Here is a 27,044-nt window from a genome sequence, read left to right on the forward strand (position 1 = left end):
TTTTTAAAATTTGTTTTATTGCACCAATCACATTGTAATATTGATCTGCAAATGCTGACGGAAGGGTTTGGTCTAAAAATAATATTTTATGGGGCTACATGAAAAATAAAAAAAGAGATATGTGCAAGTTTCAATTTTCTATCAATGCAATTGGAGGTAAGTTGACATAACTCCCATAATTGGGAGGACCTAGAGGAGGTAATTTCACTTATCTTCTTATGTATTGATAGAGACTCAATTCCTTACCCCAAGTGTTATTTTGAAAAACAGGATGGGGGCAAAACGGGCCAGGGGGACACAAACGACAAAGGGAGCAAAATGGCCAATCTAAAAAATAAATCTCACGAGGGTCACTAGGGGGAGGGTCAACCGTCATGAGGGTGACTAGGTGGAGGGTCAAACGTCACGGGGGTGATTAGAGGGAACGTCAAACGTCACGAGGGTCACTAGGGCGAGAATCAAATGTCATGAGGGTTATTAGGGGAAGGGTCAAACGTCACGAGGGTCACTAGGGAGAGGGTAAAATTAGGGTCTGGAGTTGATCTTTACCTTCTTTCCTTCGTGAGGAAATCCATAGTGGCTTTTTCTGTTTGGGAAACTTGAAAAACTATTTTTCTCTATTTTTCCAAATTTTTTTGGTGACCCAATTTAAAGATGTTTTTTCTTTCATTTTTCGTTTTTTTTTTCAATAATTCAAGTTCTACCAATCCGATTTTAATATTCTTATAGAATGTAAAAATGGAAAATTTTGACGCTTAATAAATCAAAATCGGATCGATAAAACTTGAATTATTGAAAAAAGAAAAAAACTAAAAAAGAAAGAAAAATAATATCTTCATATAGGGCCACCGACAAAATCTGGAAAAATGAAGAAAAATAGTTTTTCAAGTATCCCAAACGTAGAAAAAGCTACTACGGATTTCCTCTTGAAGGAAAGAGGATAAGGCTCAACTCCTGACCCTTATTTGACCCTGCCCCTAGCGACCTTTGTGACGTTTGACCCTCTCCCTAATGACCCTCGTGACGTTTGACTCTCCTCCTAGTGACCCTCGTGACGTGTGCCCCCCCCCCTAATGACCCTCGTGACGTTTGATTCTCCCCCTAGTGACCCTTGTGACGTTTGACCCTCTACCTCTAATGACCCTCGTGACGTTTGACCCTCCCTCTAGTGACCGCCGGGACCTTTGACCCTCGTGCCCCTCGTGAGGTTTGACCCTCCCCTTAGTGACCCTCGTAACGCTTGACCCTCCTCTTAGTGACCCTCATAACGTTTGACCCTACCCCTAGTGAAATTTACATACTTCATGTGCTAAGTCAACATATCTCTTTTTTTTGTGATAACCCAACGAGTTAAGTCAACTTGACTCTCTACACAGAATTAAAATTTGGAGGTAACTACTTAAAACTGCGTAAAGGATTAATTCCGCAAGTTGATAATAATAGGGTAAAAACTTAAAGGACAGTAGAATAAAGATTCGGCATCATTTGTACTAAATTTCCCACTATCGATACCATAGCCGTTTTTTTGCTCTCCTGTAAAATTTCATTTTATGCACTTACCTCCTTTTACCACTTCACTACAGATATTATCGAAGAGCTGAGGGAAGAGATAGAGCTGTGAAAAAGACAATTGGTCGTATAGAAGAAAGAAAAAATACCAAGAATAATGATGATTATAACTTTCATTTAAGTTAAAAATCTGATAAAATTAGTTCAAAATAAATCTTATTCAATTTAATAAAATGAAATAAACAATGAATTACACATGATAGAAGGAAATGATGTGCAAAATAACCAATCAAAAGCATATTGCTAGTTTATTACCAAAAATAACTATACTATAGCAATACAAGAGCAATTTCTCACTTGTTTCCAAGTGCATTAGAGACATTCAGAGTTCGGGAATTCCCCCAGTATTTCTTGATACGATTTTGTTCACTTTCCGTGAAAAACGGATCACAATTCATCGTCGTGTTATCTACCATGTGTCAAAATTTAACTTCCGTTATTCCCAGATGACTAATCATTGTTTTAAACTTGAATACATATGTCACATCAATATTCATCTTTCACCTCAAAGTGTTTGAAGAACCTCGGAGAAAATCTAGTACTACTGGTATTTAACTTATTTTATGCGAGTGTAAAAATATTAATATGCTATAAGTTGTGACTTCAGTTCTTGTTTCGCCCTTGAACATTATTCTCCGTTCTCATCGTCTTTATTCCTCCAAATAAAAAAAAAGTTTTTTGTTGAATAATGTTGAAGATTCTCATTTTGTTCTAGTAATGTAATGAAGGGATTATGGAGACTACGCTGGGGTCGGGTGGATAATCCGACCAGCGAAGATCATACTGCCTGTTGGTTGATCTACAATTGCGAAGACGAAGGGACGATCTGCTCTGAACGCATCAAGTGTTGAACCCATCAAAGGCACCACCGAAATTGCTGTGAAATTATGAACAGATTATTAATGATTGAGTTTACGGTTTCACTATTTTTTGCAATCATATATATATCTAGGAAATGAGTGAGTCTGAGAGCAAACTACATATATTTTTTCTAGTTGAAAACTATGGAACTGTTACGTCCCTAACATTAGCCACATGATGGCGCTAGCTCAATTTTTCATTTACCTTATCGACTGTCGAGTCTTATCCACAATTAGTATATAAGTCCCAATTCCCAATTATATTTTTTCAAACGTAGTAAATTAGAATATTATTTAGTTTCAAACAGAGATAACACTCAAGTGTCCAGACCACTTTTTCCTGAGAAAATCATAAAACTAGCTTTCCCACATTTCAAACGAAACCGAAAACCACTCGTATGCACCCGTGCATAATAAATTATCCAAAAAACATGAAAAAGAACCAACTAAATCTTTAAGATAAACACTAGCATCCTGAAATTGTAAACCGAACAGGGCGAAACCAAGAAACCCGAAAATCATAAGTGTCAAATGACGTTTTCCAAATTCTAACGTTCCGTGAGAACAGAATTTTTCTCAAGAGTAAAATGCAGCTGCACCCTTAATTGCTCCTAATCCAATCACGACTTTCGAGGCTCCCCGATTGACCTAAAACCAATCGGTTCGCCTCTCTCCTCACCACCATCCCTAATGAACCAATCCTACCCTCAGAAACTAGAGCGTGTACGCCCACGCGCGAGCCCTAAGCAGCCCTAAGATATTCAAATCTCATCTTAGTAAAATCACTTCTATATCCACGATCAAAGAGAAAGGAATATAACTTCTCTAAAAATCTTAAAGTGAAACTTCAAGTCCAAGTAAAGTCTCAGTGAATACTTCAACTCCAAATATCCAACGTCTAAATTCAAAGTGTTCGGGACTTAAACACAAATACCAATTTAATTAAATAGAAGTCGAATCATAAAATAAACCAAAACAAAACAAGAACATTTAAACATTAACAACCGTCAACCCACAAGGGTCACTTGAAAAAACCCTGAACCTACAATAGTGAAACAGTGTAATAAAACCAAGTGTTATTGTTATTAAATAAATCTCATTAAACGAAGCACTCTAAATCGTGTCTTGATTGGTCAACTGCGCGTAGTAGTTGATTAGTGGAACCTACCTAAGGAGATAGTTTCCCTCAATACCTGGAGTTACCGACCAAAGGGTCAATTTAACTATTCCTCAAATTCATTCAACAGACAATTGAGTGTAAACCATTTGGGACAACAGAACAATAATTCCTGCCAGCTTCTGTTCAATCAGCAATTATCCGAATGATTTCGTGATATAATTGATACTTCCGAATGGGCACTTCGCACCCGTCGCTAGATTAATTTACACTATTTAATTTTATTTTAATTTAATTCCATTTCCGTTCTCACAATTAGATTTATTTTATTTTATTCATTTTTATTCTTATTATATACATATTTTTCCCCTAATTCACAGGTTACAATAGTGAATCAAGAGGAATTATGTTAAAGATCAATAAAATGTTGTTTTTGTGATCACAACAAAAGTCATTCGAAATCTCATTCGGGTAATAGAAAAATCTCTCTATGTATTCCTGAAAAATTTTTAAATCTATTTTCCCCTTCATATGGTAAGAGGATACCGGTACTCCTCATTCCTATGGTCGGATTCCAATTATTATTATCAAAAAGGAAAAGAAAAAAAAACAAACAAGGATAATCGGCTGGAAAATGGATTTTTTTCTTCTTTTTCGTCGGCGGGAACGTCGAATCACTTTTTTTCTTCAAGTGTTAGAGGGATATCAGTATTTCAGCGAGAAAAAATTCAAAAAATGCAAACAAATGGGCGGAAAAAACTAAAAAAAATAATTTTCAATGTCTCCGGAACGTCTGAAAATCGATTCTTTTTCGAATAATGAAAGAATACCCATAAATTAAGATTTCGAATTCATGTCTTTTGATAGAATGAATAGAATTACATAAATGGCAATGAATTGCAAAAATAACGAATTTGAAACCAACAATTTTTTAAAAGGGCTGACCGACTAGAAAATGGAAAAAAAATTGTTTGTCTTCATTTGTGTCAGTGGAAACTTGCAATCACTGTTCTTTCTTAAAATATGGGCGGGACATGAATATTTTGGAATTTTATGATCCAATTTCAACGAGAAGAAATGAAAAAAATGAAGAAAAAACGTAGGCCGGAAGAAATAAAACATTAATTTTTCAATGTCTCCGAAAAGTTTTAAAATCGATATATTTTTTCGAATAATGGAATCCGAATAATAATATCCAAGTACTTTGGCAATTTTTTCTCCAGTAAAATGCTTTTCTACTTTTGTAGTTAAACATCAGAGCTTTCATTTGAGCTTTCATTTGCATTTTGCAGGTTTGAATGCTAATCTCGATATTGAACCGTTAAACAACATTTTAAAAATCTGAAAAAATAGAAAGTTTTCTTTTGGAGGAAGTTTGATAAAATAATTTAAAAAGTGCAATTTTTTAAAATTACGAGTATTTTCTATAAATAATTTATAAACAATCAATTTTCCATCATAAAAATTATTTGTTCGGGATCGTAACAAATTTATTCATATTCAGAATTTTACCGAAGTTTCCGAAAGTTTAAACAATTTCAAATATTTATTCATAAACAACGAATGTTTAAAAAATAATAATTTTGTGCAAAATGTAATTTGAATGATGCTGAATATTCATGACTTTCGTCAACTATTTCTGACGCCATTTAATTGACAAATTTGATGATTGAAAATAGTTGAATCTATAGTGTGGTCTGTACCAAACTGTAATAGATACTTGGATAGATACTTGGAGATCGCCAAATATTCAGCAAAGCAATCGTCATCAATCGATTGAGTTCATAATTGGTTGTTTTCAATAATTATAATTCAAAATATTTTGGCTGAAATACAAGAAATTTCAGTTCCCTCGAACTGAAATTCTCCTGGTTTAGCGTGAGATGAAAAATCTCCGTTTTTGAGGTTTATTTTTTGAAAGATTGCAAATATGACGGGAGGGGGGGGGGGGTAAAATAGTTCAGAAAAAATCATATATAAAAATATTTGGTAATTCAGTAATTTACGCTTCAATAAAATTATCGGGATTGCGCGAACGCACTTCCCTAAACCCAAAAATTATACGCTCGAGTATCAAATAATTGATTACTCGCGAGGGTTAACTCAACCTGTGTGCAATGGAGGAGTCTCGCCTCGAAGGAACCGCCTTCCTGATCACGGTTGTCCTTCGCGTCAGGTAAGTTCCGAGTCACTCTACTTTCTGGTTATTTCAATGTTTTGTGGAGTATTAGCAAGTGTGAGAAAATTCTTGTGTGGATTTTCAATTGTTTTTGGAATTGTGTAACCACCAGATGGCTTTACATTCATTTTTTCCCAGGGAGGAAGGATGGGGGCATCGAACCTTTAGCTAGAACCAATAAAATAGTTTTCCTTTATTTCTTTTGCTTCCGAATGGAAGCTTTGTAGTCGTTGATTTTTACGGTCTTCTAATTTTGCCTGCAATGATGTAAAATGTCATGAAACGCGAAAATAGACTGTTTTTAGAAAACGTGTGTAGGGGAGAATGGGACAAAATAAAACAGTGAGGCAAAATGAAACAGTCAAAAAATGACAATTTGACACAATTCAAGCAAACAATTTTTTTTTTGTTAAATATTTTTTTTCTATTTTTTTTATTATTGGGAGTACTCATGAGAATAATAATTTTCTATTCGTCTTCTAATTCAATTTATTAGATTAAGCCGATTACACTTTTCTTTTTCCATTCGACTGAAATTCAGCATCACATTTTCCTTATTGTCCCCCTCTGAGTCTTCCCTTGGATCTTCCTCTGGACTTTGAATTTTGCTGTTTCATTGTGTTTTCAATTAATCCATTGACAACATCTTGGTTCATTAAAACTTCTCAATAATTGTTAATTCTATTGAATGGAAAATTATTATTCTCATTAATACTCTCAAGAATAAAAAAAGTGAATAAACAAAAGTTAATAAAAAAAATTTGACAAAAAAATTTTATTGTTTGAATTGCGTCAAACAGTTATTTTTCGACTATTTCATTTTGCCCCACTCTTGCCTATGCATATGGCGTACGTATGTGTGGTTTTTGAGATATTTTTTATCTTCACAGAAAAAGAAGTAAAGTTGAAGCTAAAAATCTTAAATTTTGTCCCATAATTGGTATTACTTGAGAGCATTTATGGGTGAAATTTCAGCTCAACCCGTCAGGTAGTTTTTGAATGAAATCAGAAAGTTAAATAGAAATTGCCATTATTCAATTTAAAAAAGAATTGCCATGGGTCTATTTGAAAGCTTTTGACGAATGAAATTAGTAGAAATAAAAAATAAAGATTAATAACGCACAAAGTAAAGGTCACACGCTTGGATAGACTCGGTCCCCTACTTATTTTACCAGAAGAATCCATTCACAAGGAGGGAGGGATTTAACTGAGTTGGTGTATCTTCTAGACATCTCCGTTGGTGTAAAACCATCTCGATAAAAAGTGATTTTATGAGAATATCTCAAAGAATATATTCTATAATTACCAAAATTTGCAATAAAAAATATTTTCTGAAATCGATAACTACTGACATTATTGTTTGATGAGGAAATGGGAAAATCATTTTTGCAATTAATTAATTTTCATAAATGGTCGGAGTTGATAAAACATTGGGACAAGTGATTGTGTCCAAGTCAAGGCAATCGGATTTTTGAATTTCATTCAATGCGATAAATTGACCTGATTCATTTTTTGCTCAGTAAATTAATAAAACTGAAATCATTACTTGTAGCAGCAGCAGCAACCGTTCCAGCCTCGTCCACCTCAATCCTAGCATTGTGAAGGACGCTTCCGACTTGGGACGATCTCCCGGATAAAATTCCTGTTATATTGGCATTATATCCAAACATATCCCTGATTCCCAACTGCAAAGAAAAATCATTGCTAATCGTTAGTAAAAATTCTTAATTTTCACCTCGAAATTTATTTTTTCAAACTCACTTGACGGTACAAAACTTACGGATTCGAGTGCAGGTCGCAAGTCAATCCTGCTCTCAATACTGAATTTCGGTATTTGAAGAATAATCTCTGACTCTCGAAGATTCGAGAGGATGGCTGATACTGAAGTGTATGCAAGATCTTTACAAAGAGTTTGGAGACTCTGGAGACCTTTCTTGTTCGGCAATATTGCCAGCATCGACAGTCTACCATCCTAAAATAAGCGCTACTTTAGTTTCATCTTTAGAATAATTTGATACTGTCGCAAAGTGGTGAAGAGGTAAGTTCATACTATTTTACGCACATTTTTTTTCGAGTACCTCTGAAACTTGCGGGTTCAGAGGAAACTTGGAAATCTTAAGTTGATGAAAATAGCCATTGAGTGACTCTTGGAATATTATGGAACACCCAAGAAAGTAAGAAAAATTATGTGCCCAACGCATTTTTCCCCTACATTGAAGTAAAACGTCGTTTCTCGTATTTTTGGCTTTGAAATGGTCTTCGCACCACAATTTTTATTCGATCTGAGCTTTTTTGTTTTAATGTTCGTTCGATTCCTTAGAACAAAACTAGGTATTTTTTCTTCATTATGTCAAATAGATCATGAGACAGTTAATTTTTTAATTTTACTCATTTTTTTAATTTTTGCATATCGTATATAAAAATCATTGGTTTGAATATTTGAACATTGAAATAGTAAATAATAGTATATTTCGTTACGAGTGGGGAAAAGAGTTTTTTCTCATGAGTTATTTGAGGTAATGAAGAAAAAAAACGACTTTTATTCGATAGAATTTAACGAACATGAAATAGTACATTAGAGTACAAAGGTACAAATTTCGTTTTCCACGAATGTGAAGTTTACAGGCCAAGTCGAAGGCGAGGTCTGCATTCAACAATTAAATTGTTAATAACAAATGGAACGCTGAATTTATTGAGAAAATAACCGACAAATTCGAATCAGCAACCCAAAAAACCTAAATTCCACATATAAAAACTCACAGACTACAAAATCAGTACAGGATTAGGTAGAGCGTATGGATTAATCTAAATGCCTGAAGTTTTTCACCGTTGAGCATTGAAATATCAAAATATTATCATTAACTTACTGCATATGGAATTTCGACGACCTGAGCATCCAGACTAGGTACGTGTGCAAATTTGTACTTAGAAACATTTTCCATCATCGAAACTTCTTGACATTCAGAGTCCGACACATGGAAACAGCGTGTCCTCGTCGAATCAGCATCAAAGGCCTTCAACCAGCGACCGTTGAAATAAATTACAGAGGTCAGGAGTAATTGAGTGTCCGGACTAATTTTCTCTAGAAAATTACATCATAAAGTTATAAAAAAATGAAAATAGTCAAGTCAATTTCACATTTGGTTGTCCATATAAGGGGAATTCCAGGGGATTTCAACGGTAGGCAAAAAAAATTTTTTTTTTTTAAATTGCTTATATCACAGAAGGAGAATCAGAGGTACTATTAAGAGCCCATTTTGTTGCTAAAGTTATAACAATTGTAAAATTCCAGTGAATAACGAATCGACATGCTTTTGAATATCTCAAAAGTTATGCATTTAATCCAAAAATTTCAGAAGAGCTTTATTGGTGAGAAAAAATGGTTAGTCATGTAAAAAAATTGATCGAAAAAAGTAAGTGTAGTTTCGTGAGCTCCACTCTGAAAAATATGAAAAAAATATATCTTGTGGAAAATATTATTAAAAACGCTGTGTCAAATTTTTATTTAATGATATTAACTGACTCGTAAAAGATTAATTTTTTAAGGAAGTCATGTGACGTCTCCGCCGCTCAGTGCACTACTCAATTCGAGGGCTCCATGTTCATCCAAAATCCATTTTCTTCCGAGAAAATAAGAGTTTTCATGATTATTCATTTTTTTATAACGACAAAAAAAACCATGAAATAAGTATTGAGTGAGTTATGGCTGTTCAAAGTTTCAACGGATTGAGAGCACTTGAATTGGGTAGCACACTGAACGGCTGGGACAGCGCGCAACTTCGTAACAAAATTATCATCTCAACCATCAGTGAATGTCATTACACAAAATTTTGAAACGGCTGTCTCAACAATATTCCCCACAATATACCTATATATTTTTTTAATTTTTCAGGGTGGAACTCACATGCAACGGTTGTTCTAATTATTTATTTAAAAAGTTGCAATAATATTTACTTTTTCCGAGTGATAATTTTTTTTAATAACTACCCATCCTTTCCAACCAATTAGGCCCTTTTGATTTTTCCACATGTTATTGAGATATAAATGTTCAAAGGTTGCGGATTCCTTACTAAAGTAAATTCGCCGTTGAAATACCGTGGAACGCCCCATAATTAATTTCATGTAGCAATAATCGATTATAGGAAATAATGTCAGCAGACGTTTTTTAAAGGAAATTTCGGCAGTTCCATCTGCTAAAGCCAATTATTGGGGAGAAGTTTACATCAATAACGTGATGGAGGATAATAAAAAGCCAATAGGGATTATGCAGGGATATCAATCAAATTTTTACCATTATCAACGATTGATTGGATGATATTCCTTGTTATGTGATGAACCCAATCGTTAATGGCTCTCGAGGCTCCCGCGACATCACTGAAATCAACCACCTGCACATCTCCACCATAATAAGCACGGAGCAGACTATTGTAGTCCCCAGATAGTGCAATCCCTCGTCCAACCCACAAACGATTCGCTAAGGTAATTTCAGATCCAATTCTGCTATCCTATAACCCAAAATTTACCAATGTTTTAAAATGAGGAGAAATAGATATGTATGTAATGTCGTTGAGGGGATCCGCCTTGAAATTTGAAAATCTTTTGCTGTTAAAAGAACCCATTGAGCGACTTCTGATGCATGATCGGACGTCTAAAAAGTAGAAAGTATCTAGAATGAAATTCATTTTATCTCGCATTTTATAGTAAAACTTCATTTCACGAGTTTTACTATGAAATATGGGGCAGAATAGTGGAATTCTGTATGTTTCCTACTTGTTAGAGGTCCCATCATGTATCAAACTCGTTCGATGGATTCCTTCAGTTGCTAAAGACAGAATTCAAATTGAATACACTGATAGAAAGGATTAGTTATTGTTAACGAATGGATTTAGTTAGAGGGTAGGGTCTATTCGGTCTCACCAAATGTTCATTCGTTAAGGGGAGACGGAACCCCTTTGTCTGCATCAAATCTTAGAATTGTGTTTTCTCCTGCAATTATTAATTTCTATCTATGAAATTACTTTATCGACTCGATTATCGCATTGTTGAGTGAATGAAGTAGTTTAATAAATAAAAAATAATAATTGCAGGAGAAAACACAATTCTAAAGATTCATATAAACGCAGGGGTTCTGTTTCCCCTTAAGGGGATATGTCAGTGAAATTTAAACGTCTTCACTGGGCCTTGAGATCCATTGAATAGTTTGTGAGCTATGACGGAATATAGGAATAACTAGGGAAAATCGCAGACCCGATCGATTTTACCCCGTATAACCACGAAAAACTACATTTTTTCCTGTTTTTACCTTCAAAATGCTCCTTGCGCCGTAGTTTTCATGCGATTTTTGCCTGAAACGTTCACTTTTCGAAACCGTTTACACTTTGTTTTGATTCAGAGAGGGAAAAAATTGCTTTTGCATGATGGTTACTTATTTAATAAATTAAGAGAAAATAAAGTGTCAAAGGTAGTTATTTGGCGATGCATCGACTATCTGTCAGATAAGCATTGTAATGTTCTCGCTGAAACTACTTCAACATTTTAAAATGGTTTGTTAGAATTTTATTGAATTCATGTCGTTTTATCATTTTTATTTTTTTCTTATGGTATTCTTTTTCTGATTTTGGCTAATAAGTCAATAAATAAATGGCAATTAAAGTAATAAACTTAATGAAGGGTAATAGATGAACAATTGATTTTATTTTTTTATGTATTTGTGATGAAGTGTCCCTGTAATGAGTTGTCCCTGTGATACGTTGTCCTATGATAAATTGTGTTGAATGGGGATAATGAATTGTACCATGATGAAATGCGGTAGATTCGCCTCAAAGTGCTTGTTTTACGCACGGCGATAGTAACGAAATGCATATTTGAGGCGCCTTGTTTGAATCGGCTTTCACCTTTCAAGTGAACCATTCGTTAATAGTTAACGAATCTCGTTTGGAATAAACAAATCATTCTATCAGTGTAGAGAAATTTCGATAGAGCCGTCTCTCGACGGCGGGTTTCTCGGGATTCAATTCACCTGGAGCAGTGATAGAGTGTCTTTCGAGATAGCGCGAATTCGAACTGGATCCGAGGGTAGTCTCAGAGCTGCGAGGAGTTCTTCTCTCGTCTGCCCACCTGTTCCCTCCGACAATATAGTCAATGCTGATTTCACACTTAATGGAGAAATGATTGTGTTCTCGGAGTTGCCTTCGCTTACAGCCTGAAATCAATTTGAAAATCAATTGGAAAAGAGGAGAGATATCACATCTATCGATTATGACATTCGAATTATCTTGTTGTGTTGGGATTCCTTCTAAAAAGACATTCAGAACAATTTAGTGGTCGTCAAGGGACCAGAGAGACGGCTGGGTGAAACGGAAAATTTTTCTCTCTAAATTCTAATTCTCTTAGAATTCTTTAATGCCTAAAGGAGGTTAGGCGGTGTATGAGGTGAATTTGAGAGTGAATTTTTGTAGTTCCCGGTAGCTTCGTCGGTAAGAGCGCCCTTAGTCTCTTAGAATTCTAAGAGAATTAGAATTTAGAGAGAAAAAATTTCCGTTTCACCCAGCCGGGAATCGAACCCGGGTCTCCCAGATACGCGCCGGGCACTCTTACCGACTAAGCTACCGGGAACCACAGAAATTCAATTCCAAATATTTAAGAAAAAAACTGTCAGCAGAGAAATGTCTCATTGAAAAAAAGGTTTTCTGACACTTGGTCTTTCAGTTTCTTATTGCATAATTGACAAAAAGCGAACGATAGACTAACTTCGGAGGATACACTGACTTCAGAGGAAAAAGCAGTAATAGTCTTCAACTTCATTTCCAGAGCGATCGCTCTGAAAGCATCAGCCTAAAATACTGCCACTCATTATCAACATTCATTGCTGTTATAAAAACCGGATCCTCCACTTGACTTGCTACGATTCTTATATTCATTTCATGTACACACTTCCTGTTCCGGGTTATGCCAAATGTAAAGCCAAATTATAGAAACTACTCAAATTATAACCGAGCTTCCGAATTTTCCCTATTATTGTATTTACCTACTTATTTTCATCAAACTTTGAATTTTATCTACATTTCTGAAAGGAATCTTCTACCCTACCGGACAGACATGATTTTGAACTACTTTTTTAATTGGCCTGGTGCCTAAAAAAACCCCTTGTATGTGTGCAATTGCACTATAGATACATTAAGTAAATGAAAAGCGAACGAGCTTTTTCTACTACATGGAACAATTACATAATCAATATCACACTCATATATGAAAATATTCACCTTGAGAAGTTCGACATTGAAATAATTAGACCTCTGGAAATTGCTATTGCCAATAGGATAAGCTGAAACAAAATATGTATACATTTTAACAAACAGAAAAAACTATAAAAAAACTATAAAAACTAGTTTTTATCCTACGACTATTGAACGATTATGCAGAGTAGCAAACAGGTTTTTCACTTGAAATGATAGGATATTGGGAAATTCCCGCGTTGAGTACACAAACCAATAGTACACGAATAAATTACCTCCTAATGCTCCACAGATGACACAGAGAAAAACTAAATGGGTTCCGAACATTCTGTTTCAACCGCAAATGAACTTTGGAAAAACAATTTGAAAGGTTATGTACTGAAATTGGAAAAAAGTGTTAGTGATGACACCCGGATGTAAGATGATCGATGGAATTTAGTAGAATATATGATGGCAGTGATACACTCGTAGAGACGACTCGAGGCTGATTGAAGCGAGTTTCCTCCAATGGTCCTTGACCGATCTGCTTGACTCCTTTCCCCCACTTTAATATTTATTTAACGATTTTTTTCCATTGCTCGTCATAATCAACAGATTCATCTTTATTGTGGGGCTCTTTACAATTTCATGTGAAATTTTATTTCTTTTCACTTTTACATGAAAGCATCGGATTTATGGCGAGGCTTGTGTAATCATTCGAAAGGATATTGTGTGTTCAAAAAATGCCTGGATGTATGAGTCTATTTGTATGTATCTATATTTAAAATGAGCAGCAACTAAACCGCAAATCTTCAAGGTAGGAATTCACAATTTTGCATGATATTCAATGCTTTTGAGTTGAAGCAGACCACGCTGGAATTTGAAAATAGTCGAGTTTTATTGGTATGATTGTTAAAGCTCATAATATGAAGAAAGGTGTGAAAATGCCAAACTTAGAGATTTTTACAGACTGGAAAAGAGTCAAAACAAGTGAAAACGGTTGAATGTCAACAATAAAAATGACCAAGCGCCTTAATTTTTGAGCTACATAGGTTCTTTTTTCTTTTATTTTTGAAAAAATGTTTACCATATCAATTACGAATTCATTGTTGGAAATGCAATTCCTACACAGCTAATTTCGTTTTGTTTAATATAAAAATTTGCGTCATTCAGGTAGAATAGGCAAAAAATTATCCTTAAAATACTTAAAATATATTCTAGATTCTTTCAGAAACATTTTTCGGCCTATTTTACATGAATGGTACAATTTTTTATTGAAAAAAAAAACGAAATTAGTTGTGCAGGAATCGAATTTCAAAACACTAAATCGTAATTGTTATTGCACACAAAATTTCATACATTGAAATTCTCGGGTTAAAACCCACGTGGGAAGAACAATTTGAAATTGGCTCCAAATCCTGCATGACGAGAAGAAACAATTGCCTCTCCTCCTTCAAATCCACTCAAAATGCACCACTTTTTCTCTTTTTATTTGATTTTTTCAGCCTCTTACGGGTAAATTTATTCACATACACTTTTCTCCACTCCATACTTCTCAGAATTCCGAACCTCCTGTTTTTTCCCGGACTCAATAGAAGGAAAATTTATTGACTTTTTATTTTTTGAACGTGTTCGATTTTGCTGATTTTACCGACTTTAACATTTTTTTTCTCAGTCACTATACGTTTGAGAGCATTTTAACAAACAGATTCGGTTTCTGCGTCGAAAAATCTATCGAGTAGCATAACTTTCATCCTTCGGCCCGAACCCTCGCGTATTTTATCGAACCGTGTTATTGGTGAGAGTGATTTTGAGCCCGTTAGCTTCATAGGTATCGCCAAAAACGAAAAAAATTGTGATTATTGTTATTACAACTTTCATGGAAACTTCTCAACCAATTCAGATCAAGTCATCCTTGGAGAATAAGTCCAATACTAAAAAGCATACAACGCTTTGTTTCATGTACTTGAAATTATATATCCTTTTCATAACAGGATTACATATACCGAACTGAAAAAGACGAGAAGAAAGTTGGTCACGAAATAGTGGAAATTCCTAGAGACAAGTTACGTCACTGATGACAAGAAACATGTAAAAAACATCATTCATACATTGAATTAACATAGACACAATAGCCATTTATATCGTTTGAGGTTTTCGTGCGTCAGGATCGGTGTAGGGGGCAGGAAATTGGGACGTATGTTTATTGTAAGCTTAGTCACCAGAAGAGTAAATACATGTATGGGTTGAGGCGAGTGTGAAATCTGGATTCAAATTATGTGATGGTTTTCATCATCACCTGATAGCTGGTGCTGAATGAACTTCTCGTCTGATGAATGAATTGGTGTTTGTGTGCCGGATGTTTCAGTGCTTCCGGTGGTTTGTAATGGATTCTCCATTCGACCCATATACAATATTGTTCCTGTTATTTCGTCCTCGATGTAGAAAAGGAAGGGATGGCTGGCGATGAACTCTTGGTCTGCTACTTTGTTTCCTAGATTTATCTCTATGTGGAAAAAAGAGAAATAAAAATTAATTAACAAGACTGAACTTCTGGAATATTACACATTTTCAAAATTTCCGAGAATTGCACAGTGATCAATTTTATACTATTAAAATTGATTTTTTTTTCTCTCGTATACAATTTCGTTTTTTTACGATTTGTTCCCTTCCCACCCCCCAAACTCCTGTACCGCATTCTCCGAAGGACAAGGGAAAACCTCATTTGAAGGAAAAACCTCCCCAGGTACAGTCGTCTCTTGCGAGACTTTCAATAGGATTCACCATCGAATGCGCTAGAGAAAAATCTCCAGTGCATTCGCTGGAGAAAGGATTTTTTATTAAATCTTTTCGTACGTGTCAGGAGGGGAATCCTTAATTTCTCTTCCTTACATTACTTATTACGTTTCATCCATTTACTACAGAAGTTGTTTTCAAGTCCTCAAGGAATTCTTTTCTATTCTTTGCGAACTGTGACTCAATACATATATTTCTTTCTTTTGTTGACTAGACAAATCATACCTGTAGCTACATAAGCACTAGTTCCTTCCTCATTAACTTCAATTCCAGCCTTCTGCACAATCTCCGATACCAGTAGCTCAGCAGCTCCCCTCTTAGCCTTAGCAATTCCCGTCAACGTCGCGGTATTTGCGAAGATATCCTTAATTCCCATCTGTTCAAATCAAATGTTCACAGTAAGACAAAGTTGTATATTTCCCGCTGCGGATGAACCTTGGGCGCTCCTTCTGTGAGCACACAGGGGGGGGGGGTCATCACTCCACCCCCATTGCTACATCCACGTTCCATTAGAAACGCAACATCGAAGTGTTACAACTTTATGCTTTCTCCTAAACACATTTATACGCGTAGGATTCCAATTTGTGCAGTTTAATCTAACGAAAAAAAAATTCTTAACACTCACGGGATCTTCGTCTCGTCTATGTTCTTCTTTGGACGGACATCTTTCAACAAATATGGAAGCTTCGCCAATTCTGTAGCGAAGTGGTACACTAGGATAAGTGCAACAATGGAATTTTTCAGGAGAGTTGAAAATTTTGACCACGTTTGAGAGAACTTTCAATTCAAGCAATAGAAAATTTCTCAAAAAAATTGCAGTTATCCTAGTTTACTACTTCACTGAAGAATTATTGGTATGGTTTTGTATAAAATTTTGATTTTGTTGAGGCTTCACACATGGTTTTCTTATCATTAAAAGGACCTAAATTTTTTTTTCAAATTTATTACGCTTACTGCGTCTATTTTTTTTTAGTTTTTAAAGGAATTTTTTGTTTTAGGGGAGGGTGGGTCAAAATGGAACGCGAGGCAAAGTGGAACGGTAGTGAATTTTGGTTTCCAAAAACTATAAGACCTTTTTGTTTTGCTTCTGAATAAAAGCTTTGTAATTGTGATTTTTTTTTCGAATTCTTAATTTTGGGTGTAAAAATGACTAGGAATGTCGTGAAACGTGAACAAATGTTGTTTTTGAAGAATGTCTGTATATATGTGGGTATGTGTGTAGTCATGTGTGTTCGTATGTCCAGAACTGTCCCTATAACTCGCAAATGATTAAGGGAATGCTGAGACTCAAATCTGTGCTTAATTTCAGCTCGATTAGTTGGGCGGTTTGTGAGATATAGCGATTCCTTGAAAATCGTTTTTTGCCGATATCTCATAAACCATTCGACGGATTCGGTTTTTTTTTCAAAATACTTGTCATGATGATACCTAGTTACCAAAAAATACCATCCCACCCCGGGAAATGTGGTTTTATTCTGGTTTTTCCATTTTTGTTTCCGAATGGAAGCAGTGTGATGTGTCACTGACTATTGTCACTGACTTAACTTCGATTTATCATTTTTTATAAAGAAGATATCAAAATTATTATGATGACCTTTTTCATACACGGAGAGAAATATTCAATAAAAATTACGTATCTTTTCCGTAATTCCGGAGCGAAATGTGGTTGTAGGAAATTTTACGGAACTTTCACGGAATTTTTCCGGAGCGTTCCGTAATTTTTATCTGAATCTTCTGTGAAAAATTACGATACTGTCACTTGAATTTTCTGAGTCGATTCTGTAATCGGTGAGTGAATTGTGAGTTCCGTAATTTTTACTGAACATTTCTCTCCGTGTAGCCCTTGAAATTCTTTACAAAAAGGTCTACATCAAAATACTCCTATCTCCCTTAAATTACAAGATAACGAAAACTACAAAATACACTGATGTCACTGGCTTAACCCCGAATTATCATTTTTGAGCTCAAATTAGGTGAAAAAAAAAGTTGTCTGAATTTCGCTCTTTATTCGTTTTTTCCTTCCGTTCCATTTTGCCCCACCCTCCCCTAGCAAAAGGTTTTTTTTCTGTCTTCAATATATATTTCCGATGGAGTGAGTTAATTGAAACCATGCTCATTACAGTCCAACATACATATTGAAAACTACCCGCACGAAAAAATCAATAGAAAATCGTAGCGAAGTCACTAGACAATTCTATTGGATTTCTATTAAACTTTTAATTAGTTTCTAGTGGATTCTATTGAAATGTTCAATAGAAAATATTCTATAGAAAAAGTCAATAGAATTCGATTTTTCTATACAATTTACTTTATTGATATATTTTCTATAGAATTTCCTCGGCTCAAGTTTTTGTCATTTTAGTTTTCTTTTCTTTTTATCACGAAAATCGAACAAAAAAACGTAAAGATAAAATTATCTAAAATAAAAAAATTCGTCAAAAACTAAAGAAACATAGAAATTGACGTAGTGAGCGTAATAAAATGTAAAAGAACATGAAAAAATGACCTCTTTTTAAAGATAAGAAAACATGAGATGATTGGAAGATGCCCGCCCGATGAAAAACATGGGCGAGATAAAAATCCCATCAGAGAAATGTAAACAGTCTGACAAAATTGTTTCTAAAAAACTTCTCAGTTTCATCTCAGTTAAAATTAATTTTGGAAAATCGAATGGTGTTTTCACGTACAGATTCCATGCTCCAAATTCGGGAACGAACAATGATGATTTCTCAATAAAATGAAATAAAGTGAGTGAAAAAACACCAACAATTATGTTACGAACAAATACAGACTTATCACGTTTCATACTTCACCAATCCATTAAGAGCAAATTTATGAGTTATATTTGAAAGAGAGATTCTTACCTCACGTAGAACAGGTTCCATGTGGCTTGCATAATCAAATTTGAATTTTGGGAGTTTGACTTCCACCGGCAATCTCTGCATTACCCACACGTGGCTTGTTAAAATATATGGACTGATGTTCCTAATTAACGTGTCAAGACCGTCCCGGGTCCTTGGCAGAACAATGTACATTGCTATTTTTCGACCCTAATTATAAAACACATACATATTAATCCATTCTGTTTTTTGGAGGTCATCGAAATCTACTTTACGTAACGGCTAAAAAAAGTGGTTCACTGCTAGGAACATTTGACCTTCTATGTTTGATGTTCACTTATCTATTACAAATTTTTCTATTGGTTTTTTTTTTAAATTTTTTTTACGTACTCAAATTTCATTTGACTATTGAACTTACCCTGTAAGGAATTCTTAGGATTTTTGCATCGAGGTCTGCTGATTCTACGTAATAAAATTGTCCAATAGCAGTCATGAAAGGTACATCGATAGTTTTCCCTGGGGACTCGTAGAATTTTCCCAGTTTGGTTTCATGAACCGCGAAATTATTGTTTAACCAGAGGCCCTTGAAGAAGAGGATGTTCATCACGAGCATAACCGAATGCTTCAAACTATGTTCTATTCGAGAAATGTTATTTCTTAATGAATGCAGCTGTTAAGTGGTACGAACAGAAGAGGGGATGAATGTCATTTGGAAATAAACAGATTTGCATCTTGGTTTGCAAGAGTTCATTCTGACAAATTGCATAGACTATAAAGTATATCGACTGAAATTTTTCTGCAGAATTAATCATTTTCAAGATATTTCCATAACGGAAAAACTGCAATGTCATTTGCCAGGATAGTTGTTCTTACGTATCGGTTGTAGAAGGAAATGTCTAAATGACTTTTCCACGTTAGAAAAATCCAGTGTAACGATTTTTGAAGCATCCTGTGGGCAGCCATGTTTTTTTGCAAGTTTTATCTTCAAATGCCTGTAACTTCCGTAAAAATCAACCGATTTGAGTTTTTTTTTAACGAAATGTGAGTCTTCGACTACACTTTCCATATAAAAATATGCCAATTTTTTTCAATTCGTTCTTCCATCGATTTCCTCAGAAAAACCTCAAAAAACTTGAAAAAACGAGTCGTTTTCAAAGTTGGACCCTTTTTACATTTTTCAAAAAATTTCAGTGAATATATTGGACTAAAATAAAAATTTTCACCAAAGGCCAAAGTGGGATCTCTATTAGAACACACCACTCGGAAAGATTTATTGTTAACGAATTTTCAAAAAATCATCAAATTGTTCCTGATTCGAATATAATGCAGTGATTCTTCAGGCAGTTAATTCAAATAATGCTTCTGCGTTCAAATGCGAAAAGAATTTTGAAATTTTTGAAATTTCTCATCCCGGATTCATATATTCAAATTGGAAATGACGGCCACGAAATGGGAAGCCCACTTTGGCCTTTGGTGAAAAATTTTGTTCTGGTCCAATATATTCACTGAAATTTTTTGAAAAATATGAAAAGGGTCCAACTTTGAAAACGACTCGTTTTTTGAAGTTTTTTGAGGTTTTTCTGAGGAAATCGATGGAAGAACGAATTGAAAAAAATTGCCATATTTTTATATGGAAAGTGTGTTCGAAGACGCACATTTTGTAAAAAAAAACTCAAATCGGTTGATTTTTACGGAAGTTACAGGCATTTTAAGATAAAACTTGCAAAAAAACATGGCTGTCCACAGGATGCCTTAAAAAATCTGAAAAAATTTGAGAAGTCATATTTTTCCATATACAACCACAGGAAAAATCGGCAATATGATTGGCGATGGTGAGGGTTTTGACCTGGGTGAGTTCACATGGAATACCCCACATATATTTTTTTTTACTTTAATTTTTTTCGACTGTAAAAAAATTGATATCGTTCTGTAAAAACTATATGTATATAGAATAGCATATATGTATATAGGACATAATACATCCCTAAAAATAAAAAAGAACGCAAAAAGCAAAAGAGAAACGAAGACGATGAAGGGGATTATGACGATTCCAAATAAATTATTCAACAATTAAATTCTCATAGTGAAAAACTTTATGGAAACCATTCATTTTTCCTGCATTATTATTGAGATAAAAATTAATGGAAGTGAGAAACGGTAGGGTTTTACTCTTCTGGCGCCCATGGGAAACACAATACGCACGGGAAGCGCGCGCTATGTTCTAGTTCGTATGAAATTTTTTAGGATTAAAAAAAAATTTCTTGAGTTTTCTCTTTAGCCCAAACGTCAAAAGCAAGTTTGAACTATTCGACTCACCATCCTCAATCATTTTTTCAATGTGTCCATTGGTCAAATTTTTCGCCCACGAATTAATGCCCTGAGTAACTGCAACTACGTCTGTGAAGTTACAAGGAACTATGTCTGTTGAGTAGAATGTTTTTATGACTGACGCGTAGCTCTGCTTCAATGAAATAGAATTATCCAGGTAAATCCTCGTTCCAAATTTGAGTTGGAATTCACCAGCAAGTGGCTAGACACAATTGTTTCAAAATTTAAATTGGACATTGAAAATTTTGATTCTGATAATTATGGGAAAACTCGAAGATGAGAAATTACTTTACCTGTAGTGAACGAATAATAAGAGAAAATTGATCTCTAGGAGCCCAACGTCCACTTGGAAGTTGTAGAGTTGCCGCCAATTCCTGCGCAGTTTGTTCTTGAGCACCTTCCCACAGCAAAACTAACGCAACTTTCAGGGATAATGGGGATATCAGGATATTTCCTCTGTACTTTTGTGCCATCAACTGCAGCAAAGAATTAAGTTTGGGTGATGCCATATATTAATGAATTTGGGTCAAACATTCTTCATTTTCCAATTCATGAGAGAAATGGTAAAACGAGTGAAATAGAGCTGCGAGACACCGTTGATTTTCAGACATGTACCGATCATTCGCGTTCTAATGCGTAATTCTCGTTTTAAATAATAAAATATGATCACTGAACGTCAAGTAAACAATTTTCAAGTTATTTTAGGCATTGGAATTATTTATTATGAACAATTGAATTGTTCAAATCGCCCTAACGCCCAAACTATGAAGAATAGACGAAAATTTTCAAATCATGAATCATCCAGAATTTAATAAGGAATAATTTTTGTTTATTTTCAATTTTACGTATCTTTCGTAGATTTCGAGATATGAGTAATAAACTAATTACGCGACCCGACATAGCGCTCTTTTTTTTTTTAACCAGGCTTTTTATTCAACAGATAGTCATTATTTTCATATGTGCAAACCTTAAAAAATAATATCAAAAAAAAGTTGTATGAAGATTATTTTCTTAAATGTACAAACTTTGACCGGGAGAGGCTCTCGACTTTATTGATTATTTTCAATTTAATTTTTTAATGGTTTGATAACATAATATTTCTTTTTTTTTCAAGATTTATACGTTAATTCTTGCAATCAGTATTTTCGTATTAGGTGCTTTAAAAAATTGTTTAATTTTACTAAGTGTAAAACAAGCAGGGGGCCGAGCCTATTCGACTGAAGAAATATGATTGTTTCTTGATGCGTGGTTAGTCTTTTTATCTTTCATCTCTACCAATTTCATTGATAGTAAGCTTCCGAATGGATCCGTTGCAGTTCTATTTTTAAAAAATAATAAGAAGATAAAAATTCTGTTTTGTGGTGAATAAAAAATTTCAGTTTCTGTAAGACGCAAATTCTCCGATTTTCTCAATTTTCAAGTAAAACAAGAGGAAACTTCGTGCCAAACTTCAGATTAATATGTCAATTTTTGCCAAAATTAGAGTGCAAAGACGGATTTTTAGCGAAAAATCGAAAAATTTGAATTTCTCGGGAACTTTGCATGAATTATGCATATTCCAACTGTTTGGAATAGGAGACACTGAGATGAATATTTTGAAACAAAAATTGAAATCGGTTGATTAGTTTTTGAGATATTCAAGAAAATAGATTTGGATACAAAGTCAAATGTCTCCTAAACTATCCATCCGATTCAGCCCATATTCAATACCAAACATTTTAGTGCCAAGAGGAAACTTTGTACCAAATTTCAAGTTAATATGTCAATTTTGAGGAAAACGAGTGCTAACAAAAGTTTTCAGCGAAAAACCGAAAAATAGAAATATCTCGAAAACTTTGTATGAACGGGTATAGATATTTTGATAGATTTCAATAGAGGATATCAAGACGAGTATTTTGAAAAAAAAATTGGAATCGGTTCGATAGTTTTCGGGTTATTTGCAAAAAACGATTTAAAAAGAAATGATGATTTCTCCAAAATGGCTGAACCGATTCAGCTGAACTTTAGCATAAACTTAATCCTCATTAATACCTATATTTTCACAAAATTTCTAATTTTTTGAAATTATTTTAGCCCTTTATTTGTTTAATTTTCTAAAAGTTGATCATCAAGTGGACCAAGTTGACCACGCGCACATACATACATGGTCCTCAAACTTCGTATTTTTACGTTTCAGACCATTCTACATCATTTCCAAGCAAAATTAAAGAATCGAAAAATCGAACGATTTCAATGCTTCCACTCTGCTTGCAGCGCGCGGTGAACTTGAGAGCGCTGTGCTGGGTTACGCAACTCTTTCCTTGCACATGTCTCGAAATTTAAAGGAAATATGTGAAATTGACAAAAAACAAAAAATTATTCCTTATCAAATTTTAAATGATTCGTGATCCGAAAATTTTCCTATATCTTTCATAGTTTGGGCGCTGGGGCGATTTGAACAAGTAAATAGTTGATAATAAATAGTTGCACTGCCGAAAATTCATTGGAAATTAATTACTTGACGTCCCGTGAACATAGTTCATTGTTCAAAGAAAGAATTACGCATTAGAACGCGAGTGGTCGGTCGGTCACTTTAGAAGCGCTTTTTTTGGGGGTGTCCCGCAGCTCTAAAAGGAACATAAATTTTGTCTAATGTTGACATATATCAGTAATGAGCCGTATTGAATAAAACATCTCCATAGGACTTTTTGCTTCCAAATGGAAGCGTTGTAATCGTTTAAATTTAAGTTTTAGTTTTTTTCTGTTATGTCGACCCATTATGACCCAAAAAATCCGAGATTGGAATTTTTAATCCAAATGCAATTTGGAATAAATATACCAATTTATTCCAATTGATTGGATAAAAATGCAATTTTTAATCTAATCAATTGGCCGAAGTCAATAACAGGTTCAAGAAGATACATACATCGGTTGGAACAATCAGTTAAATAACTTAGATACTATAATCGGTTGTATAGAAGAAATGGAATAAAAAGAATAATCAAGTTGATAACATTCAAGTAAGTTGAAAATCTGACAAAATTAGGTAAACGGAAATCTTAGTCAATTTAATAAAATGAAATCAACAATGAATTATACATGATAGAAGAAAATGATGTGCAAAATAACCATTCGGAAGCATATTGCTAATTTATCAGCAAAAATAACTACACTCTACATATACAATTCAAGAGCAATTTCCCACTTGTTTTTATATAACATTTTCTTGGCCATTATAAAAGTTTGCTAGCTTCTCTCAAAACAGTGTCTATTTCCAAGATATTTCAACTCCGTTTTATTTTCAACTTAAAATATGATTTTTGCATATTTTGTTCTAAAACCAGGCATGGACGACAATGACATCCCTGATATTTCATAAATTCAGTATTGATAAGCCACCAACCTTCCATAAATTCCAATCAAACACGTTAAATCGCTCCCCCTGATAAGGGATGAAGACATCGCTTTCTTCCAGCGGATTTACTGCAGCTCTCTGCCTCACTTCCGGCAATAGCATTCCATAACTCACTGACACGACCAAACCTAACGTACAAAGCACTGGAAAAACTGGAGCAAAATTTTTTATTATAAAAACATTGGAATCTCCGTACTTAGAATCTAAATAGAAGATTACAGTGTCGTTTACATGGTCACTAACCCGTGGTGACCTTGACCTCTCTGTATTTTGAAAGAAATCGACGGAATAAATCAACCATCTCTGCATTTCGCAACGCAGTTATAAAGTCTATTTTTTAGTCCCAAAAATGTAAACCTTGGAACTCAACTTATTTCCCAACTCCGGTTGTTATTTCTCTATTTCTTCCTCAGTTTTTTAAAATGACAATGAAACACTCCAACTTTTATAAGTTATGATAATCTCTGAATAATTATTGATTCAATCAAATGATTCTTCTTATTCAATGGAACTCACCAAACTTGAACTTCATAATAACTTCATTCGTAGAAACTGAATTTGCAATTGAATATTCCTCTCTACCGTCTCCGAAACGACTGTTGCGTCTCAGGCTCACGATCTACTCCCAACGTATTCCACCTCCAAACCGGCCGGACGGTCGTTGGCGCTCCACAGCAATTACCAGAAGTGGAAGAGGAATAAGAATAAGAGAATGTGGGAAAAACCACTGGTGATAATGATTAAACTGTTGATATAGTCATGGTCATGAATTATAGATTTTATATTCAGTTCAATGGTTGCATGTTTTCTATGGATTTTCATACAATGATCAGTGACAAATACAATGTTATTTTATTATACTATTACAAATTAATGATAAATAAAAGGTTGAATGTAATGAAGAGAGTCAACATTAATCTCTACATTAATTGTTTAATTACATCGATAATGAAGGGTGCTCGAAGAAATCATCGTCCGACATGTTTTCTAGAAAATTTTATGGATTTTACGAGTTTTTTGCTCTTTCCTTCTAAAATCACTAATTTTTATAGGGGTGAGTAGGGCAAAATGAAACAGTAAAAAAAACGACTGTTTGACGCAATTTTCTTATTAAGTATTTTTTTTGTCAACTTTCTTTTATTCTTGGGATAAGAATAAAAGATAGATGACAATCATGATAAGAATAATAGTTTTCCATTCAGTAGAATGCAAAATTATTGAGAAGTTTTGATGGACGACGATTTTGTCAATGGATTATTCGATTGAAATTTAGCATCGCATTTTCCTTTTTGCCCCTCTGGGTCTCCCCCTGGGCCTTGCTGTGAACTTTGGATTTTGTTGTTTCATTTTCTTTTCAATTAAACCATTCACAAAATCTTCACCTGTCAAAACTTCTCAATAGTTTTCCATTCTACTGAATGGAAAATTATTATTGTCATCCGTACTCTCAAGAATAAAAAAAAATTAATAAAAAAATATTTAATAAAATTTTTTTTTTGCTTCAATTGCGCCAAACCGCCGTTTTTTTGACTGTTTCATTTTGCCCCACTCTCCCCTAAGAATTTTGTAAGTCTGTAGATGAATAATAATCTAAAATCGACAGGCAGGTCATGTTACAAAAGGTCTAAAACTAGTAGATTTATCTGAAATTTCTACAAACGTTTTTTGTAGTCCATAACATTTTGAAAAAAATGGCTTCCAAGAAATTTTTCTCGACCTCTTCCTTCCAGAGATAATACAAAACCACAAGTTATCTTTGCTGTGCTTTTATGACTTTTCAAAGTTGTTGCATGTGACGCGATTCTTTTTTATCATTTCCCTGCTGACTTGATCGGCGACGTCTTCGTCTCTGTGGATTTGCCACATTTTTGGCCATCTTTTGCTCCGGCGTTTTCTCCTCTTTTGAGCGATTCGCTTCCATGTAGTTCTCCATTGCGGTCGTCACCAATAAGGACGTCATATTCAGAACATCAGGCGTAATGTACGCCCTTGCAAGCTCTTGTACTTGCTCCTTGACTTGAGTATGAGTTAATCCAAATCCCTGGAAGGTAATGGTGCAGAGAGGCGTAAAGGTACACAGGGAAGTCGTTATAATAATTCCAACAATCATGAGAACTAAGAATTGAACGATGAGAAGAACTGCACGACCTCCATACGTCAGGGCGAAACTTCCTATAGGTACTAAGCCAGAAGCGATGACGGACGACCATCCGATGGGGGTCTGGCGTGAATCTTCAGCGGGAACCAAGTGGTAGGCTTTGTATTTTGAAGGGTCGTATTCAGGAAACCCTGGGAAGTTGGGTTGTAATGCATGCACACCCGGGGCGTCCCCGATTTTTCTGATATTCTGTACGTTACTGGAGGTGTCGGGTTGCGAAGGCATGATTGCGTTAGAGGAGACTGATGCAGCCAAAGCGAGGAATATGACAAGTTTAAGCATTTTGTCGTTCCTAGGAAAATAAAAATTGATTAATTTTTATTAGGTTTGTAGTTGAGTGGTGAAGTGCAATAAGTGAAATTTATCTTTTTTTTTGGTCTTTCGTATACCCTTCTCGGGCTTTTACGATATGTTCCCTTCCCACCTCCCAACCCCCTGTACCGTATTCGCCGAGGGCCAAGGAAAACCTTCACTTGAGGGCAAAACCTTGACCAGGTACAGTCGTCCCTTGCGAGACTTCCGCTCGGACAATGAATCTGTGCGAATTAGAGCGTTAAAATCATTCAAATCATTTTGCCCCCCCCCCCCC

The 27,044-nt window shown here is 34.7% G+C and overlaps 1 protein-coding gene and 1 non-coding gene across 2 annotated transcripts; both read right to left on the reverse strand.

Annotated features, from left to right (window-relative positions):
- Positions 1–1,791: 1,791 nt before the first annotated feature.
- LOC107040423 lies at positions 1,792–24,906 on the reverse strand. Its single transcript, XM_015260509.1, has 15 exons — positions 24,814–24,906; positions 24,286–24,449; positions 21,197–21,379; positions 20,892–21,105; positions 18,994–19,211; positions 18,600–18,785; positions 15,961–16,111; positions 15,239–15,445; positions 12,988–13,049; positions 11,745–11,927; positions 10,017–10,230; positions 8,593–8,807; positions 7,506–7,697; positions 7,272–7,410; positions 1,792–2,446 (listed from the first exon to the last, which is right to left on the reverse strand). Exons 1-15 carry the CDS (start codon positions 24,827–24,829, stop codon positions 2,310–2,312), a joined length of 2,481 nt encoding a protein of 826 aa, XP_015115995.1. The 5' UTR covers positions 24,830–24,906; the 3' UTR covers positions 1,792–2,309.
- On the reverse strand, positions 5,567–5,730 carry LOC114841332. The gene has a single exon (XR_003783096.1). It is a non-coding gene; the product is annotated as a U1 spliceosomal RNA (small nuclear RNA).
- Positions 24,907–27,044: the final 2,138 nt, after the last annotated feature.

This window comes from Diachasma alloeum, unplaced genomic scaffold (assembly GCF_001412515.2).
Source record: "Diachasma alloeum isolate Michigan unplaced genomic scaffold, Dall2.0 Dall_scaffold_00333, whole genome shotgun sequence".
NCBI lineage: Eukaryota > Metazoa > Arthropoda > Insecta > Hymenoptera > Braconidae > Diachasma > Diachasma alloeum.